Source organism: Alosa pseudoharengus, unplaced genomic scaffold (assembly GCF_046254945.1).
Source record: "Alosa pseudoharengus isolate Yale_2024_CS ecotype anadromous, Long Island Sound unplaced genomic scaffold, YU_APseudo_1.1 YU_APseudo_1.1_scf_21, whole genome shotgun sequence".
NCBI lineage: Eukaryota > Metazoa > Chordata > Actinopteri > Clupeiformes > Clupeidae > Alosa > Alosa pseudoharengus.
This window is the reverse complement of record NW_027468674.1, coordinates 24878010-24897781: the sequence shown is the minus strand read 5'-3', so window position 1 is coordinate 24897781 and position 19772 is coordinate 24878010. Positions and strand designations below refer to the sequence as shown.

The following is a 19772-nucleotide window of genomic DNA, read 5'->3' as shown; positions in this document are numbered from 1 at the left end:
GCCCTCCAAATACTCTCCCTGTTGCCGCTTTACCGCTAATCAACAAGACTTCAAAGCAAGGAGAGTTACGCAAGGAACGAGAGTGCTGCCCCGTCTCCTCAGCCCAACCACCCTCACCCCCCCACCCTCCAAAATGATAAGGAGATGGCACTTTACTCAATAATTAACATGTCCCTCGCACTCCCTCTCCCTTATTCTCTCCATCCTTTGCTTTCTGTGATACTACGTTTTGCCTTCGCTGCAGTTTCTTTGACAGAGATGGAGAGGGATCATTTTTTCCCTGACTTCTTTCTCTTTATTACACACACACACACACACACACACTCTTACTTACAAAAGAGCCGTTGGCCTTTGGTGAGGAAATTTCCCATGATGCAATGCGCAGCCCTTCCGGTTTTCATTTTTTAAATCCTATAATGCTGAAGCTGTAGGCCTTTTTTTTTCGCAATGTGGTTACATGAGGTAGACACGCACACACACAGTAGACTGAACAAGTTGAGCAGGAGTTTACACAGCGTGTGTGTGAGTGTGTGCGAGAGGGATCACACTCCGCTTGCCTAGCGCTTTCCTGGCTGTGTTTTGAAAGGCGGATGAAGATCAAACAGGGCTTGGCAGTGCCCAGCAGGGCAGACAACTCTGGGAAACAATCCACTCTCCACAGCCAACTTGTTGGGGATGCCTTCCCAGAGACCCCCTCCTCTCCTCCCCCCGAAAGAGAGAGGGAGAGACAGGGAGAGGGAGAGGGAGAGGGAGAGGGAGAGGGAGAGGGAAAGGGAGAGAGAAGGAGAGAGAACGAGAGAGAGAGACAGAGGGAGGGAGTAACTGGGTGGCAACATGACACGTTGGGATTTCAGCGAGGCGGAAAAGTAGACCCCCCAGTACCTTCATATTATTCATTCAATCCGTTGTTCACACTCTTAATATCACAGTCACACCTCACCGCCTTCTCACCTGTGCTCCCAGTTGGGCTCTGCCCTCTTGGTTTAAAATGTGTTTGTGTATCATAAGAGTGAATGAGAAACAAAACTCGTGTGGAATGCCTGCGCATGTAAAAAAAGAATCCCAAGTGTAACCTTAGAGCTGCAGTCTAAGAGCACATTGTGACAGCACTGAGGGGGACAGAGGGGTGTCATTTGATTGGCTGTCAAGCTCGAATACCAAAATAAATTTTGCCAAGACTCCCTGTTTCGGGGAGAGCTTTAGTTCAGCAGTCTGCATCCCATACTAAATACGCAGGGGCGGATTGGCCATCTGACACACTGGGCTTTATCCCGGTGAGCCAACGCACCCTAGGGCCACTGGAATACAATATAATTTGTTTGGCCAACGATCGGCCCAAAGCAAGGACAGTCAGTGGCCCATTGCTAGCCAATAACAGCTCTGGTCAGGCCCCACCACTCCCATTTTGGCACAGAGACAAAAGTCTGTGAGCACATCAAAATGGATAAACAAAGTACACATACTGTAGAAATTGGGGCGGGTAAAGGCCGGTGGTGCCAATTGTGCAAAAACAACACAAATGTATCCAATATGGCAAGGAGCCTGTGTCAGCAACAGGTTGAACTTGAAGGAGGAGAGGTAAGCAGTGCCTCTTACAGTGCAGAGGGACAGTGAGCAGCTGGAGGAGAGTGTACTGTAGTTGCGGCAACTATGTAACTTCATGATTAACAACGACTCACAGGGAAGGAGCAGGTCTGTGTGACATGCCATGCCATGCCATGCTGACAATGGTGATAATGACTACTACAGGTTATTCATTTTAAGAAGATAAGAGGATGGTAATGAGTTTGCTAAACAAATTACTTGCTGTTAACCCAGATGGCAAAGGTGTGTCGAATCAACGTTGACTGTTGGTCAGATTAGTCGGTTTCCGTTAGACGACCAAAGTTCAATGTTGAATCAACAGAGCGAGTGGTCGTTGTTTCAGCGTCGTAGTGCTTAGAAAACACTACGTCGAATCAACTTTTTTGCTGTCAGGGAAGAGTTCCCTTGGTAAAGATGGGCGAAAAGACTGTAATGTAGACTAGGCTACAAAAAGTAATTTCCATGCACAAGGTAACTAAGCTCTACATAAGACATTGAAAGACATCAAAAGGATCAAATCTACTGTTCTAAAATGTACCAGCAATGTAGGTAGTATACAGGAAAAAATAATTTCCAGCAACAGGCAAGAAAGTCCTATATTTATTTTGTGTAATGTTTAAATTGTCCAATTTGAAAACTGTTAAGTTCATAAATGATTAAGGTTATAAATTACAGTTAGGTTACTACAACCTGTGAGTAACTCTTCACACATACAGTAATGGTTTGGGGCTGCTATCAATTGAGCACTGTAGGCCTATAGTTTAAATGTATTGAATCATTTGAATAATACTTTGAATTCTAGCAGAGCCGCTTTTTTGATAATTGTATTTATACTTAAATATGGAGATAATGTGCTCCTTAGCCTCCTCTAATCAGCAGTGAGTCAGAAAGCAAGTGAGTGAGTACCACTTATCCACTTGCAGTGATCCACGGCACTTAGTTCCATAGATAGATTTTTTTAGGACACTGCCAGGATTGTGTATTAGTGGGTGTGTGCCCGGCCGATTGGAGGGTCGCTAGGGGGTTAATATGCCAGGCCAATTTTTTTGTCCCGGTCCAGCCCTGCACACACACTGGTGCAGTGCCCACGGAGAGGCAGGTTTGAGTCCGGCCTGAGGTCACATCCCGAGCCCACTCCCCATTTCTCTCCCACTCAGTTCCCATCTGATCTTCACGATCCTGTCTTGAATTTCCCCTTGGGGATCAATAAAATAAATACCTATCTATCTATCTATCTTATCTATCTTATCTATCTATCTAGGCTAAAAACCCCCCCCCAAAAAAACCCCCTGAAAAACGCATTACATTTCCTGCATTTCAAACTAGTCAAACTTGCTCTGTGAAAGAGTGAGCCTTAGCTGAAACACACCCACTTATTCATGGGCTGCGACGCGGAGACCGCTGGGGATGAGATTTAGTGAGTCTCCTCCTCACTGCGGTTCCATCTGACTGAGCCCGTCCTTTGTTATGGAGCGACTCCACCTGCTCTATACCACTGGGAGTGCTAATTCAGGGCTCTGTCACCTTCGCTGCACAGGCTGCCATTCCATACAACTTTGCGGTGACCTAAATATCTGTCAGCGAGAGCCGGATCACGACTGGCATCACTAAGAGACTGGGAAATCCCCGAAATAAGACTTAGATGTGTCTTCATTTTGAAAGTATTCTGCTTTCCCTGATACTGTGTCATTTTAAAAAGAAAAATGGAAATGGACTCTTCACAGGCATAAAAAAAAAAAAATCTAAATCAACATACCCCTTGAGAATTCCTTGATTTTTTCTCCTTCAATTGAGGGGTCCCCAAGGTCCTATGTTGTACTGTGTTTCACAGTGTGTCTTATGAGTCCTATGAGCTAATGTTAACTGTTTTCCATCCCTCATAAATACACGGTGACCTTGGGCAAGCAACGGTTAACTGGAGTCGTAAAGCTCCTTACCGGGTTTCAGAGGGCAGAAGGAGGCGTCCATGGTGCCGTTGAAGGGGCCCGGCGCCCAGGACACGCAGCGGCTACGGACCCAGACGCAGCGGACCCCAGGGCCGGCCGCCACGCAGCGCTTCTCGTCCACGAAGGCCTCGCAATTGGGCGGCCGGTAGACGAGGACGTCATTCAGGAGCACGCTGGAGAAGCCCCCAAACACATACATGGACCTGGAGGGCGAGGGTCAGAGCAGAGTTGTTAACACGGTTAGCCCTATTATTTGGGCAATAGTTAAGGAGCTCTCATTGCTAAGAGCATGACGCCTCTTTTTGGAGTACTGCAATGTCCATTCCACTTTAACCTAAATAATAAAAAAGGTAACCCACGAGACCATTTCCTGTAGAAGAGCGAAGAAAGAGGCTTTCGAGGTTTCTCTAGTGTGGTTCAATAGAACCCTTCTCTATTTAGCTGGCCATGCAGCTCTCCCCAAATGTGATAAAACACAGAGGCTGCAAAGTGAACAGTGGCTAATTGTCGGGCTAAGACATCACATCCACCCCACTTTTCCCCTCAGTTGCATATTTACCATGCATAGCGTGCCCCCGCAATATATTTGCATTCACTTAGCATTGCAACGGGCCCAGTTCTCCAACAGGGAGGTCCAGAACTAACTAGGTGCAATATCAGTTCCACATTCAGAACCAATTTGTCCGAGATCAGTCTTAATCCTTGTCTGGGAAACAAGCCCTGGTCAGATTAAATTAAAGGGTGCTTTCTTCAGTTTGGAGGTCATTTCTTGAGGAGTTACCGGTACAACTCCTGTGCAGCGTTAAGACAATTGATTCTATTAATCAAAGAGACACGGTGGAGGGCTTAAACAATTAATCCCATTAATCTCAGACTTAACGATTAGTTGATCACAATGATTGGTTGGCAAGCCTTAGAAGAACAGACTTTTGGAAAAAAAGCCCTGTCCATTGTCTTATAATATTTAGCTTTGTTTGGTTTTGAGACACTTTTTTTATCAGTAACAATGCACACTAATTAACAATACTGTCTATGTGCCACATTGAGACAAAAGGCTCATTTTCAATTGCACTCCCTGGGAAGGTTGATAAAGAATTAAAATAATACAGAAACTATTAACATCAAAATGACGGAGGAAACAAAGGCATATGCATGGAGTCACAGTTTCCTCAGCTCAGGAAATTAGCACTAATGGAAAACACAGGCGTGTGTATGTGTCTGTGTGCATGTGTGTGTGTGTGTGTGTGTGTGTGTGTCAGTCACTCACCCATTGCTGGTTACAGCTGTGTGTCCAAAGCGGTTCACATCACGATGGAGATTTGGTTTGGGAAGGACCTTCCACTCATCACAAGCTGAAAAGAGAAGAGAGGACGAGGGTGAGATGCTGTCAACGGCCCAGTCAGAAGCTGCCTTTGGGCATTACCCTGCATTGCCCTGCTTAGTCAAATCCCTCTCCTCCCAAGCAACCACAACAGTCACAGACAAACACACACTGCTTGCATTACTCAAGGCGACATGACTTCCCTTAACAGTCAGGAATTTGCACACTGCATTGAACATGAACATCATAAAACATATAACAGCCAAACCAGTTCAGGATGTAATGCCCTGATTACATGCTAACACTAGTCCACAGACTCTGTATGGGTTGCTTGTTTAGTTCTCCTTTTCCTTCTTCCTTTTTTTTTGTCTGAAACTAAACTCACTTTAATCACTTCTCAAGGTTAAATGACAAACACAAAGCTGCTCTCTTGCCTTTAACGCAGCCTTCTGAAAAACAGATGTTGTGGAGGGGAACACCCACTCGTTTAAGCCTAACAGTAAGATGATATGGGTACTCTCGGTCGACCTTCATGCTAGCTTGACATTACGACAAACAAACATTTCACCGAGGGACCACCCACGGATTCGAGGAGACATGGGAAAAAAGGGGGGGGGGGGGTGACAGGACAGACGAGTTGCGTGGCATACCGATGTCGTACGCCAGGAAGTCGGTGGAGAAGCACTTGGCGCCGTTGCTCAGCGATGTGTCGTTGTGGGTGTTACCGCCGAAGATGAGGAGGGTTCCGCCCAGAAGCACGGAGGAGTGCAGGTAGCGGGGATACAAGCTCTCCTTCAGGATCGTCCTGGAACGGGCCGAAAAAACAAAACGTAAACAAAAACAAAACACAAAAACACAAACATAAACACAAAAAACACTAGAGAACTACTTATGTACAGGTCTTAAAACAAATTCATGGGCAATCAATTTTGTATTGGAATGGTACGTCATATATTTAGGAAAAAAAGAATTTCAGTGTGGCCTGCCTTTGAACTGGTTCACACAATAATTGTGCTGCAGTTTTCAGCTTGGTGTTGTGGTGTGTCTTAGCAACAAATGCTTTGTGAATGTGTCTTAGCGACAAATGCTTTTTAAATCTGTGTTTGTCCATTAGTATCTACTATGCTGTCGGAATCTGCATATGTTTGTTGTCAGCTTGTGTTCAAATGATGTGCACATCTGTGTCTCCACAGTAACACCATATGTAATTTTGTGTGTGTGTGTGTGTGTGTGTGTGTGTGTGTGTATGTGTGTGTGTGTGTGTGTGTGTGTGTATGTATGTATAAGAGTGTGTATCTTGCTGTCAGGGTTTGTCGTCAGGGTTTTGTCTGTTTTTGCAATTTCCAACTTAATGTTTGTGAGAACACTCAGTGAGGCTGACTGTGTCCAAGATTTCCAGTATGTATGTGCTCAGATTGTGTGTGTGTGTGTGTGTGTATCTGTGCGTGTATCTGTGTGTGTGTGTGTGTGTGTGTGTGTGTGTGTGTGTGTGCGCGCGCGCGCGTGTGTGCGTGCGCGCGTGTGTAAGCTCCCAGCAGCATCCATCAGTGTGTCGGAGCTCACCACGTGCGCGTGGGGACTTCGTAGCGGTACAGGTCGTCCACCAGGCCGTATTTGTTATTGTTCTTGTTGGGCAGGGACTTGTAGCCGCCGTGGACGAACACGCACTTGCTGCCCGGGTCGTACACGCTGCTGTGGCCATAGCCACCCAGAGAAATCGCCCCTCGAGTCTCGGGGATATGCCACTCATTTGTCCCTGAAGAAAAAGCCATGGAGGGTGATGGATGGATAGATAGAGAGGGAGAAATAGAGAAAGAGAAAGATGGATGAAGTCATACATTACTACTCACTCTTATGCCACACATATGCACTTGAGAATATAAACACACCCATCATCATTTTGAAAACAACATTACAATTCCCGTTGCATATCATAATCACATAGACAAATCACAATCACGGCCTCCGAGAACAAGTTATATTTTAGAAACTCAGAAATCATAACACGTACTCATGGACCAACAGTACGTTGGCAACTTCTAACTTGTGATGTGATGTTCCATTTCGCTCAAAGCAGCTACCGTTAAGTGCTAATCTTATGGTTCACAACCACTTAAAATGCACATGAGGGCCCAGAGCATATTAGTAGATGCAGTCCTCCAGCTCAAAGCTTACAGATTGGTTCCACATTTTATTTACAGAGGTTGAAGTCCTCTGAAACCACTTGTGGGCACTTGGTAATACTGCTATTCCAGGCCACAGTTAAACGAGATTCTTTGCCCTCTTGGAAAAAAAAAAATCCTTTCCTGTCCTCCACTAAAATGGTCTCTTTTAAAAAGCTATTATTTACATAAGAGCATGAGTCCTCCTTAAGCCTGTGACTCACACAACAAGAGAGACAACGAGAGAGAGAGAGCGAGAGAGAGAGAAACACAACAGTGAAACAAGAGGTGAAGAGAGAGAAAGATGAGCGGTAAGCAATCATAGTGAGGTCCAGAGATCGGTGGTCAAGGTTAAAAACAATCCCTTCTGACAACCACTTCAGCTTAGCCCTGCTTTCAATTGACTCCTCACCCCTCCCCTCCCCAACTACCCAACCCCAAACACTGCATTGAGTTTTCACTTAGACACCATCCACATCATATTAGAGCTGCAGCGCCATCTAGTGTTCAGATGACAATATGGCTGCCCTGTGTTTGTTTCTCATGAAAATCCAAAGGATAGCAGTCTGTCAGTGAAATACATAAACTGTATAAACTGTTCTGGTTGCAAAACAAGCTCAATTTACATATCCTGACTTCAGAATGAATGTTGTGGCTCGGCGAGAGTATTATTTAGGTTTCTGTTGCGTGAGATAAATTAGAAATTGTGTAAAGGTGACGTGTTAAAAAGGTTTGCCGTTATCCCCTATCCATCATAACAGATGGCAAAATAATGCCGCCTCAGCACCGTGGCCAGTCTAAGTGCAAAAAACTGCAGAGGCACGTTAACAAAGATCAGCGACTGCGCCGGCGTAGCTCGCTGTGGATGGACTATTGGGGATTCGGGGGGCCCTTTAGCCTGCCCTCCCCCGCACATCTGAACCCCGAACGAGCCCCCAAGCGAGCCACACTGCGCCAAAGCTTAAGCCCACACTCACTGATGTTGTACTCCTGCACGTTGCTGATGTAACTGTAGATGGACGAGTAGCCGAAGATGACCACCATGACCGGGTCGCCGTTGTCCAGCTCGACCACGTGGGCCGAGTGGCCCTCCACGGCGAACACCTGGCCCGTGTGCGCTTGCGTGGCCGGCGACCTCTGCGACCACGTCCGGCTCGGAATGTTGAAGACCCACAGCTCGTCCGTCACGTTGCCCGCACCCATCTCCAACTTCCCGCCAAACATGTAGATGTCATCCTGAAGACGGAGGGAGAAAGAGAGGGAGGGATGGGGAAAGCGAGAAAGAGAGAAAGAAAGAAAGACAAGAATTGTGAATAGCCCTTTACTTTATATCACCTAAAACACAAAACAAGACAATATGTACGTATTACCAGCTCCAAAAATCCAAAATCAAAGAAAAGAAAGCAGAAAAAATACCAGCTGACCAGAGAGAGAGAGAGAGAGACAGAGAGAGAGAGACAAATAAAGAAGAGAAAAGAGAAGGATTAGGGGTACAAAGAGAAGAGAGAGGGAATGAAAGATTAAAGGAAACCAGAAGTCAACCAGAAGGTGTATAACAACGGTTGGAGAGACAGAGGAAGCAAGAGAGAGATTATGTTGGGCCATGGTTATGTTGAACAAGAAGAGGAAGGGCAGATTTGCAGAGAGCAAGAGTGAGAGAGAGAGCATAAGAGAGAAAGAGAGAGAGAGAGAGAGAGAAGATTTGCTTAATTATACTGTGCTGACTGACTGTGACAGCACAAGAGGAATAAGAAGGGCTTGCATTAATTGTCCTCAGGGCTTTGCAGGCACATTGCTTCAAAACAAGGATGACCCGGCTTTGGCAAAAACAACTGAGAACTGGGTCCCGTGACCGAGTATTATTCAGTCAATTAAACATTGATTGCACACAGCATGAATATGAAACGTAGCATGTAGCGGGCACACTTGAGAGTAAATACATAAATATTTATGAAGACGCAGCCGAAGACAGGAAAACCCCAATGACAAGTGAACAGGAGACGATAACGGCACGGCACAACACTCAAGAGCCGCAGAAAAAAAGCAGCCGGCTCGTTCCCGCCTCAAGTCTGCCACCTGCTGTCCAAACAAACACAGCACACTCCACCCTTCCCTATGGGACGCCCAAATATTTTGTTCGAGTGGTAATCTAACACATCATTCTCATCCAAAGCTCATCTAACAAGTATGATTTTCCTTATCAATTGTCCACCGCCCCTCCCCAACATCACCAGCCCCATGTTCCCTCCCCATTTTGGTGCTAATTGGCCGGGCCTGAAGGGGTTTGTGTCGGGGATAACGCGCCGGTGCCTGCCAGCCTCTCCTTGTTTGTTCCAAGTCCTCTCCTGAGAGGATTTGTGATGTGAGGGTGTTTCAGAGCAGTTCTGAATGAGCGGCTAATTGCTGGCGGGACACGCAGGTAAACGAGGGGCTCTCTGGGCACGCGTCCCCCGCTTTGACTGGTCAGCTGCCTGCCCGCCGGCGAGATTGTCTCTTTTGTCTCTGTGTGTGTGTGTGTGTGTGTGTGTGTGTGTGTGTGTGTGTGTGTGTGTGTGTGTGTGTGTGATGTGGAACAGTCACTGCTGGGCTGGCACACACTGTCCCAGGGACATTTTCCCCTGCAACACATGAAGGACTCAATGGGAAAGTCATTAGCACTTGTTTGCTCTGCTCCCCTTAGTAGTGCCAAACAGGGGACGCCACATCACAAACTGGCCACTATCAGTAAAGTTGCTAATAGGAGACTGAATACAGAAGTGCTGTTACATCTAGTAGCCAATGGCCATCACATCTATTCAACAAAGATGCTAACAACTCATTTGCAAATTTGAGTTTGCTTAGCGTCAATACTGGCAAAGTGATTACTAGGACCTCACAGCAGATTACTAGGGATTGTAAATATATTGAAGTCCTGATTCAAACAGTTCAGAGCTTTACGAGCTTTTACAAGAAAGAAAAGTGGCTTATTTATGAGTGGTATTGTCTTTGGGGAATATGTGAAATGACAGGAATAAATCTTTGGATTAACTACCATCTTGTGAAAGTGAATGAGTAACTCTCCCTTTGTGGGTTTAAACAAACACACAAACAAAGCAAAGATATTGCTGGGATATTTGGAGAGCTACTTTTCCTACCGTTTCCCATTAAATAGCATTGCTTGAAAGTCCTGACTCATGTTATTTTTGTCTTTAGGGGAAATTCTACCCATTTCAACCCCAACACAGTGATCCACCACAGTTCAATACAGGAAAATCAATTGATTCACCAAAGCCTCTTGCATGCGACCATAGGGACTTTTTGTACTCCAATAAGCTATATGCATGACTTGCTTCTGCAACCCTGGGCACTCAAACCAACCATTCTTTTTGTTTACATTACATACCAGTACAAACAGCTAGCATGTCTCTCTTATCAGAACATTAACACATAACACAGCACTACCCATAAAATCAATTAAATCTATACCAGGAAATGCTGCTCGTCACATTGCTTGCCTCTTGTATTGTTATCCACACTCCAACAATGTCAGCTCTATTTGCAGAGGGCCTACAGTACGTAAGACTCTGACCTGAAAATCAGACATTAAACGGCTGTTCAATTGTGCCTTCAGGGAGTAGGATGTCACATTTCTGCTGGAACTTAAGCAGAGTGTGCAGTTAGTCTCCACATTCAATGCCAATTCAAGTCGGCAGCAGCACTGTCAGCAGTCCATTATATGCGAGATGACATGCTAATTCAGCTAGCTTTGCAAATGACTTCACAGGTCCCCTGACACATGAACTGCTGAGCAGCCATCTTTCCCCAAACTAAACTATGCACAGGCTAATTATGAGCTTTCAGACGCTCGGATAATTTCACCTGCAGCCTACAGAATCATCTGTGGTATAGAAGACCATATTCTTGCCTACTGAACCCAACCACTTGACACCAATTATGTCCACCAAGTGTCTGACTCCATAGTTCTGTACACAGAGAAAAAGTGAAAGAGTGTGTTTAATGATGTGCAATGTGTGTTAGATTTGGATGGATATTTCAGTGCTTCCTTTCCACTTATGCCATCATAATGTCTAAAGGGTACCGCTGCCGTCCCGAACGTTATTTTGTCTTGAGGAGCGTGTTGTGCCCATGACCTGGTTAGTGCTACACGATTTATCGAATCGCAATCGCGATTTGAGCCTGTGCAATTATGTAACCACAAAATGTTGCAATTTAATTAAATAAACGTTGTGCGTGTGAAGGAGAAAAAATATTTTCTTTTTGTGTCCAAACTGTTCCTCTCTAAAGTCATGACGTGTAGATGACCAATCAGTCTCAACAGGCGTGTTCGACTTGAGGCAGATCTGTGCAGATCTGACTTGATGTGATGCATGCTGGGTTGAACACAATGCATACTGGGCTGGACGCAATGCTTGCTGGTTAGAAATTCTGTCCGACTTCTGTCAGCCGGGGAGGGACTTACCACCGTGACACCATGTCACATGACCTTAAAATATCGCGGGAGTCTTAGCCTGCAGACAGATCTTGCAGTTGCCTTCCACGAGCTGCACGAGCTAAAACACGCCCTCATGACGTCAGTTCAAAGACGTGATAGGGCCATTTGGGAGGAATGTCCTCATGACAATTTTGACGGGAGTCTCATGCTGCTTCCTTATGTTGGAATATGCGAAAATGAACAAAAATCGAAGGGATACCTTCTTATATGTGATTTCTTCAACAATGGTAGGCTAGCCTGCTGAAAACGTTTGGATATTCTGTTATTTTCTGCTGTTGGCCAAATAGATAGACACACATATAGGGGAAACACTTGATATTGAATGTATGTGCTACAATGGAGGCCTGTTAACTGTATGACAACAGTGGTTTATTTAAACTACATCGTAAGAATTTATTTCGTCAGTCATCATGCTCATTTTAATGAGTAAGAATAAAGGTCTGTCCGGGATGAGCTGCCCTCTGTTGTAGCTCCTCCCAGCTAGCCTCTGAAGATCACGTTTACGTAGAAAGCCAGACCAAGTCAGATCTGCCTCAAGTCGAACACGCCTAATTACTGCCTTCATGCCGGCCATAAACTCGTAGGACCCGACTTTTAAAATCCCGACCTCCGAAAAAAGTGTATTCATCAGATCAGCTCGGAATACAGGAAACGCATAAATAAGTTATTAAAACTGCTTACTATGGTTGAGCAAGAAGGAAAATGTCTCGGGCGAGTGTTTCTATCTGTAGTGTTAATTTAGTGATGAATTAACTATTTGCCTATTTGCAATTAGGGTGAGATTCACCTCATGTATTGTTGCAAGGGAGGCCGCCGTGGTTGGAGAATATGATAGTGACGTAGCACAAGACTTCCTCACAAGTGTCCAAGCAAAAAATCTGACCCGACTTTGTGTTCAAGTCATTATTCCTCTATCGGAGGTCGGAATTTCCGAATATCCAATGTGGCATGTGGGCTGTAAAGCACGTGCAGGAAATGGTCACATGACTACCCGATGTGTAGAAGTGGAAGAAGAAGGGAGATGGAAGCTAATCCGCAGGTTGACCCTGAACTAGTGGCCAGGACAAATGCCACGTCTGTTATCTGGCGATATTTAGGATTTAAACCCTCCGTACACCATTAGCAAGCAAGGATTTCAGAAAATGATTAGCAACTGGACAAAAGGTGCCTGCTACCGTCGCAATACCTTTACTCGAGGTTTATGCATCCGAGAGAGCTTTTAGCACAGTCGGTAATGTTGTATCAGCTCATCGCTCATGTCTAATACCAGACAAGGTGAATATGCTGGTGTTTTTGGCAAAGAACCTATAAACTGATAGCTGGAATATGGAGGTAAAACTCCTTGGGGGTTTGGGGTCACTTAGAAAAGTCCATTCCATTCTATTATAGACAGAATACCAGATGAGATCAGTTGCACTGTTTTTTTAATCAGGGCAGCAGTTTTCAGATTGCATTATGTGCTTACATAATTGCAAAAGCGTTCTCGACAGTTCCAGAAAGAAATGGCTGATCTTGAAATGGCTGCAATATCTACATTGCCCATTATCAGCAACCATTCATCCAATGTTCCAAAGGCACATTCTGTTTACTAATCTCATATAATTTTAAAAGGCTAACTGAGAAAACATTGGAGAACCCTTTTGCAATTATGTAAGCACATAAGGCAATCTGAAAACTGCTGCCCTGATTAAAAAAAACAATGCAATTGATATCAGCTGGTAATCTGTCTATAATGGAATGAAATGGAAATTTCTAAGTGACCCAACTTTTGACCGGTAGTGTATGTTTGGGTTATGAAATATGTGTGTGAATTTTTCTTGATGCACTTATACACATTAACCCATTTGTTTGTTATATCACAATTGCAATCGCAATATGTCCCAATAATCGCAATATGACTTTCACCAAAGCGTGCAGCCCTATACCTGGTAGAGGGCGAGGGAGTGTCCGTATCTCGGCAGGGGTCCGCTGCTGATGGGCACGGTGTTCCAGATGCCACTCTCCAGATTATAGCTGCGGAAAGACCACACACAAGCACAGACACGTCAACCACACACAAGCACAGACACGGCAACCACACACAAGCACAGACACGGCAACCACACACAAGCACAGACACGGCAACCACACACAAGCACAGACACGTCAACCACACACAAGCACAGACACGTCAACTCTTCTGTCTCACATCCAACCCTGAGAAACACATAACACTTCAAACCTGACAAAAGAACAGAGCTACAAGTTAATTTCACTGCTTTTTATATGGCAAATAGCAGTGTATTTCCCTTGAAGGGTAGTGTAATCAGGTCCGTCCAGTGGTGTAGTCTACGTGATACGCAGGACTACGCAGTATACCCACGTAAAAATCATCACCATCTCAGTATACCCACTTAAAATAGGCAAGGATACATATTAACATTTGGGGTTGATCACAGTATACCCACAACAGCTAACTAGACTACATCACAGTATACCCACTACAGCTAACTAGACTACTGTACACCACAGGGTCTGTCCATCTGTCTGTGTTTGTGTCCACTCACATAACTTAAAAAGTGCTAGCCTGATGTACGCTCTTGTGCTCTTGATCCTTCTGATTCCGGTGATAAAGATGCATAGGGCGCATAACATACTGAAAAATCAACAGATTCATGAATTCCGCCTCCTCTATGGAGCGTAACAGCGGCTTGAGTCAACAGCGGCTTGAGTCAACAGCGGCTTGAGTCATAGGGCAGGCCATTCCCGAGATGAACCCAAGAGGGGACTTCAGAAAAAGAACTGGCAGAAGACTAAAAGAGTACGGAGGAGCCCAGGGAGCAGTCAATCTGAGGTGCTGGAGTATGGAGGGCCACCCCCTCCTGAGGACAGGACATCCAGAGGAAGAGCTGCCGGGGCCAGCAGCCCTCTGGGGAAAACCCGGGGGAGCACTGCTGGGTCATGGCACGCAAGTTAAAAGAGCCCCTTTCAACTAGCATAGCATTTCACATTTTGATTTTGACATGTTTTAGCATGTTCACCATGCTAACATATTAAACATGCTAATGTGAAATTTGCTAATGTTCACATTTTAAAAATGTCAGATTTAACCAAAGCTCTCAGTGTTTGGGCGGTTGTTGTGAAGTTTGAAAAGCCACAGCCCATGATTTGCCTTCAGACCCTCATTCCCTGTCTGCTGAAGCCCAGCTGCGACAGAAGCAGCCAACGATATCAAACCCAGCAGATATGAATTCTCTCTCTTTGTTGATATCAGCACAAACGCCCAGCAAAAAAAAAATCCCCTGAGGCCGCTGATTGAGTTTAGCCGCCTGTGTGTGACCTCGGGGTGACTTGCAGATAAATCATTAGCACTAGGGGGGTCCCTGGAGGAGGAACCGAGGAGAATCCGAGGAGGAAAGAAGTTCTGGAACAAAAAGTCTCCTTGCTCCTCCCTGGCACTTTGCAGACAGAACCATCTGGCTCTCTAAAAAACTGCACACACCTCCTGGACGGTACGAAATGGCTAATGAGTGAAGCCAGATGTGTGAGGGTGTGAGTGAAGCGGGAGGGAGTGGAGAGGAGAGGAGGGGAAGGGAAGGGGAAATGTGTTTAGCGCTTTAGCTTTGGTGGACCTGACGGTCAGGACTTGCGCAAAATGTAACGGTTATCAATGTCACTTTGGTTCTCTGAAGGAGAACACTAAACTTTAATCCTTTAAACATTAACGTCTCTTTCTTTCTTCCGTTTGTCAGGTAATCCAAGAATGATGGCTACACCACTGGTTAACGTTGAGTAAACTTGACAGAAGAAAGAACCACATGCCCTAAATCAGTGTTTCTCAAACACTGGGCTGGGGCCCATTCGTGTGCCCCACAGCTCCACCTAGTGGACCGGGAAATGCTTTCAAGGAAAACATTTGGTTAACGTTTGGTAAACTTGACAGAAAAGAGAACCACGTGCCCTAAATTATACCGCAGACTCACTTGAGGATCATCTGGAAGGAGCTGTAGTTGAAGGTGTAGCCGCCCACTACCCACATGACCTTTTCCTGCACCACAGCCTTGTGGGACGCCCGGCCCAACGACGGCCCGAAGGGCTTCACGCTTGGCATGAACCAGTAGGACTCCGTGGACGGGACGGTCAGAGAACAATCTGGACCTGGGGAGGGAGGAGGGAGAGAGGGATGAAAGGAGATAGAGGACAAAGTAAAAAATAGAGCAGATTAAGAAAAAAAAAAAAGGTACATGATAACAAATGAGCATCAGCTAACAGTGTGAAGGGTGAAAGATTGAGAGTAAGAGGGAGAATTACTGAAATAACAGCACTGAAGGACAAATGAGCGGGAATGCAGAGAAACAGAGGGAATAGGAGAGCAAGCGGGAGAGAGAGAGAGAGAGAGAGGTATAGAAAGGTAGTGAGATGACTGATATTTAGTCTGTGATTCACGAGCGCCCGCTTGACCTCGTGTTGTTCCCTGACAGCCTCCTGGCGACACTCAGCGAAACAAATGACAGTGCTTCACCACCCTCGGCTGATCGCCGTGACAACAGCAGCATATTCACACGTTCCCTATAATTGACTGGCTTTCATTAGCCATGCTCCCCACAGGCATGCACACACACACACACCCATACACATACACACACCCATACACACACTGTCTCACTCCAGCAACACTATAGGACAGTGTGGTGTCAGAACCTCCAGTGGGGGTTAATTGCGATGTTAACACTCAGTCACTTTGGCCCTCAGCACTACTACAGCGCCCCAATGCTGAGCGACAGCTGCAGTACTGCGGTATAACCACAAGATGGCGACAGTGCGTGCACTAAAAAGACTTCAAGCCTCCAGGGGCACCCTAGTAGATGTCAGGATGTTGCCCCATAGACATGAGCAAGGCTGTCCGTTGAAAAGGACTGTAGCAAAGCTTAAGGGAGAGGTGTCAAGCTGAGGACGGATCAAAGCAACAAACCGGATGAAGTGAAGGATTGACGGAAAGTGACAAGGAGATAAAGGAGAGTAGCAGGAAGATGGACAGAATGAGACTGACTAGAAGACAAAGATGGATCACGAGACGTGACAGGAGACGGGGGTGGCGACAGAATAAGAGCTAAGGTGATGAAGAGAGAGAAGAACAAAAGAACAGGTATGGAGAACAAGAGATGTATGGAAGATTGAAAGCTGCTGTATGAGTGAGAGAATGGGTGAGTGAATGAGTGAATGAGAGTGTTTGTGTGTGTGTGTGTGTGTGTGTGTGTGTTTGTGTGTGTGTGTGTGTGTGTGTGTGTGTGTGTGTGTGTGTGTGTGTGTGTGTGTGTGTGTGTGTGTCTGTGGCCACTACCTTGCCAGCTCTCGTTGCAAACGCAGAGCTTCTCGCCGGTCAGGTCGCAGTAGCCGTGGTCGGGGCTGCCGCAATTGTTGCGGCAGTAGGGGATGTTGCAGGCCTCGCCCTTCCAGTACTCGTCGCACTCGCAGTACACGCGGCTGGCGATGGAGTTGCCCGTCGTGCACTTGCCGTGGCCAGAGCAGTTGTTCGGACACGAGTTGATTCTGCACAGGGTCGTGAAAGAGAACGAGAGAGACGTTAACAGGTTAAAAGGAAAAGGATGAGACAACTTGGAGAGTACAAAAAAAAGAGAGGAGTGATTAAGTAGGGAGACTGAGAGAAGACAAAAAGAAAAACAAGGAAGAGTAAGATAGAGAGACAAAAAAGAAGAAAAAAAAGACATGAGTAAAAAAAGCAAGAGAAAGGAACAGACAAGACCAGAGACATATACCATGATAAGAGAAGAGAACAAGGGAACCAGAGAGGAGAGCAGGAGGTGTAGAGAGAGAGAGAGGGCAGAAGAGAGTGAGAGAGCGCGAGAGAGAGCGAGTGAGAGCAAGAGAGCGAGAGCAAGATGTATGAGTGCTCCGATAAGAGGCGGCCGGCGTGGAGGCGAGGCTGTAATGAGGGGGACTACGGCGGCGGCGGGCTTTGTGAGCGCTGTCGGGGTAAAATACGGCCTCTCCAGGGAGAGGGGATCAGGCCAGACTAATGCGGCGCGGTGATTATGCCCCGAATTAAGGGGGGGAAGAGGGGGGCGTCCAGGACGGAGCGTCGGCTCCACGAGATAGCAAACAGAGCGTGTCGGGTGAGAACAAGGGTTACGGAGGGAGAAAATGAGACATACGGAGGGGATGGAAATAGCGAGGGAAAGAGAGAGAGACCAAGGGAGGGAGCGAGAAAGAGAGAGAAAAAGAATGTCTTTCGTATTTCCATGTAATATGTACCTGGTGAACGGAATGAACTAGCCTCCCTTATGTAAATGGAGGGAGGCTAAGTTGCTCAATGAATCTGCAGGAGGAGATTAGCTATACCTCCTCACATAATTAGAGTCTGGAGCAGAAATGTTAGTTGATGGAAGACCTCACAAAGCAAACACAGAATAAATAATTTGCTTATTTCTTGCATTACAGTAATATGAGAAAGCAATCCAAGATAGAAATTGTTGTCTGCAGAGGTACACAATATGGACTTCACAAAGTGTCTTGTTAATCATCTACTAAAAAAGATTAGAGAACATCTGACCCTTAGATGGTTTAAGTCCTACCTAGAACACAGAGAATACTTTGTCTCTATTAGTACCTACAGTATGTCTCAGAGAAAACTGCTATGTCATATGGAGTCCCCCAGGTATCCATTTTTGGGCTACTTTTATTTAACCTATACATGCTCCCCCTTGGCCAAATCCTTCAAGAATACAAGATATCTTACCATAGCTACGCAGACGATACTCAGATATACCTTGCTCTCTCACCAGATGATCTGAGTCCCATTGAACCACTATGTCTGTGCCTTGAAAAAATAAATGATTGGATGCCACAGAATTTTCTCCAACTAAATACGGAGAAGACTGAGCTGAGACTGATCATCCTGTTTGGGAACAAAGATGGAAGATCAAAACTAAGTGCTTATCTAGAAGGCAAAACTAAGTGCTTATCTATCAAGGCAACTTCAGACTCATACCCATATTCAAAATCTGGGGGTAATTCTAGATGAGTATCTTAATTTTAATAACCATATAAAGGCCATCAAGGCATCTTAGAAACATAGCTAAGATCAGAGATCTCGTTTCTAGGCAGGATTTAGAAAAATTCATTCGCACATTCATATCTTGCAGGGTTTACTACTGCAATGCCCTCCTCACTGGCCTCCCCAAGAAATCCATCAGACAGGTACAGCTAATTCTGAACGCTGCTGCTAGACGTTTAACTAAAACAAAAAAGAGAGACCATATTACTCCCATTCATGAGTCTTTGCATTGGCTGCCAGTCAATCTCCGTGTTTAGTTCTAGGCACTATTAATTGTATACACGACACTAAATGGTCTGGGCCCTAAATACATAGCAGAAATGTTTCTGCCATATACACCTGCTAGAGAACTTAGTCCTACTGGGACTCGGCTAGTTGTCCCCAGAGTCAAAACAAAGCAAGGTGAAATGGCATTCAGCCATTATACCGCCCACCACTGGAACCTCCTCTTCATGGAGATTAGATCTGCTCCAACAGTAGCCTTAGGAAGAGGCTTAAAACTGCACTATTTTCTACTGTCTTTGATTGACTTTTCTTTTATTTTGTTTTAAATAGGCCATATGGATTGTTTTATAGTAATATGTCTATGAATTTCCCTTGGAGATCAATATCTATATATATAGATTAGTATCTATCTATCTATCTATCTATCTATCTATCTATCTATCTATCTATCTATCTGTTTAGATTATTAATTTATATTATTTTATTTGGGCTATTTCCGTTTTACTTGTTTATGTTCTGGGCTACTTCCATCCCATTTGTTTGTCCTGTCTGTGTAAAGCACATTGAATGACAATAATGTGCTATACAAATAAAATTGACTTTGACTTTGACTATGAATGTAATTCAGTGAAATTCCACTGCTGTTTAAACAAAGTGCTTCTAATTACATACAGATATTTAGATATACTGGAATTAAAATGGGTCTTCATCATGATGTAACCTGACTAAAACTGTATTGGACAACCTTTGGCATTATACCGCATTACCCCACTAGAGGTAGCACACTCAATCCAAAATGCTTTCAACCTCAGGAGACCAGAGATCAGAATGGTGGCATAAGTGTAAATATCAGTTGCGGCCAACACAGGACTGCTGGACTTGGAATTTTTGAGTGTGAGTGTGTGAAATTTTTGATCTACCACTTTTCCTTTTTTTCTACTATAATTGTACATGAACACATATTGCTATTTTAATGAGCACTGTATGA

The 19772-nt window shown here is 45.2% G+C and overlaps 1 protein-coding gene across 4 annotated transcripts in view; it reads right to left on the bottom strand.

The window, feature by feature from the left end:
• The window catches only part of atrnl1b (attractin-like 1b), a 139220-nt gene that overhangs the window by 101394 nt on the left and 18054 nt on the right, over positions 1 to 19772 (bottom strand). For all 4 annotated transcript variants that reach the window (XM_076298265.1, XM_076298267.1, XM_076298266.1 and 1 more), the window contains exons 5-12: positions 16826 to 17034; positions 15468 to 15642; positions 13431 to 13518; positions 7991 to 8249; positions 6415 to 6607; positions 5502 to 5656; positions 4798 to 4882; positions 3522 to 3733 (exon numbers count right to left, since the gene is read on the bottom strand). In XM_076298265.1, the coding sequence (XP_076154380.1) occupies positions 3522 to 3733; positions 4798 to 4882; positions 5502 to 5656; positions 6415 to 6607; positions 7991 to 8249; positions 13431 to 13518; positions 15468 to 15642; positions 16826 to 17034 (1376 nt within the window). The remainder of the gene's footprint in view (positions 1 to 3521; positions 3734 to 4797; positions 4883 to 5501; positions 5657 to 6414; positions 6608 to 7990; positions 8250 to 13430; positions 13519 to 15467; positions 15643 to 16825; positions 17035 to 19772) is intronic.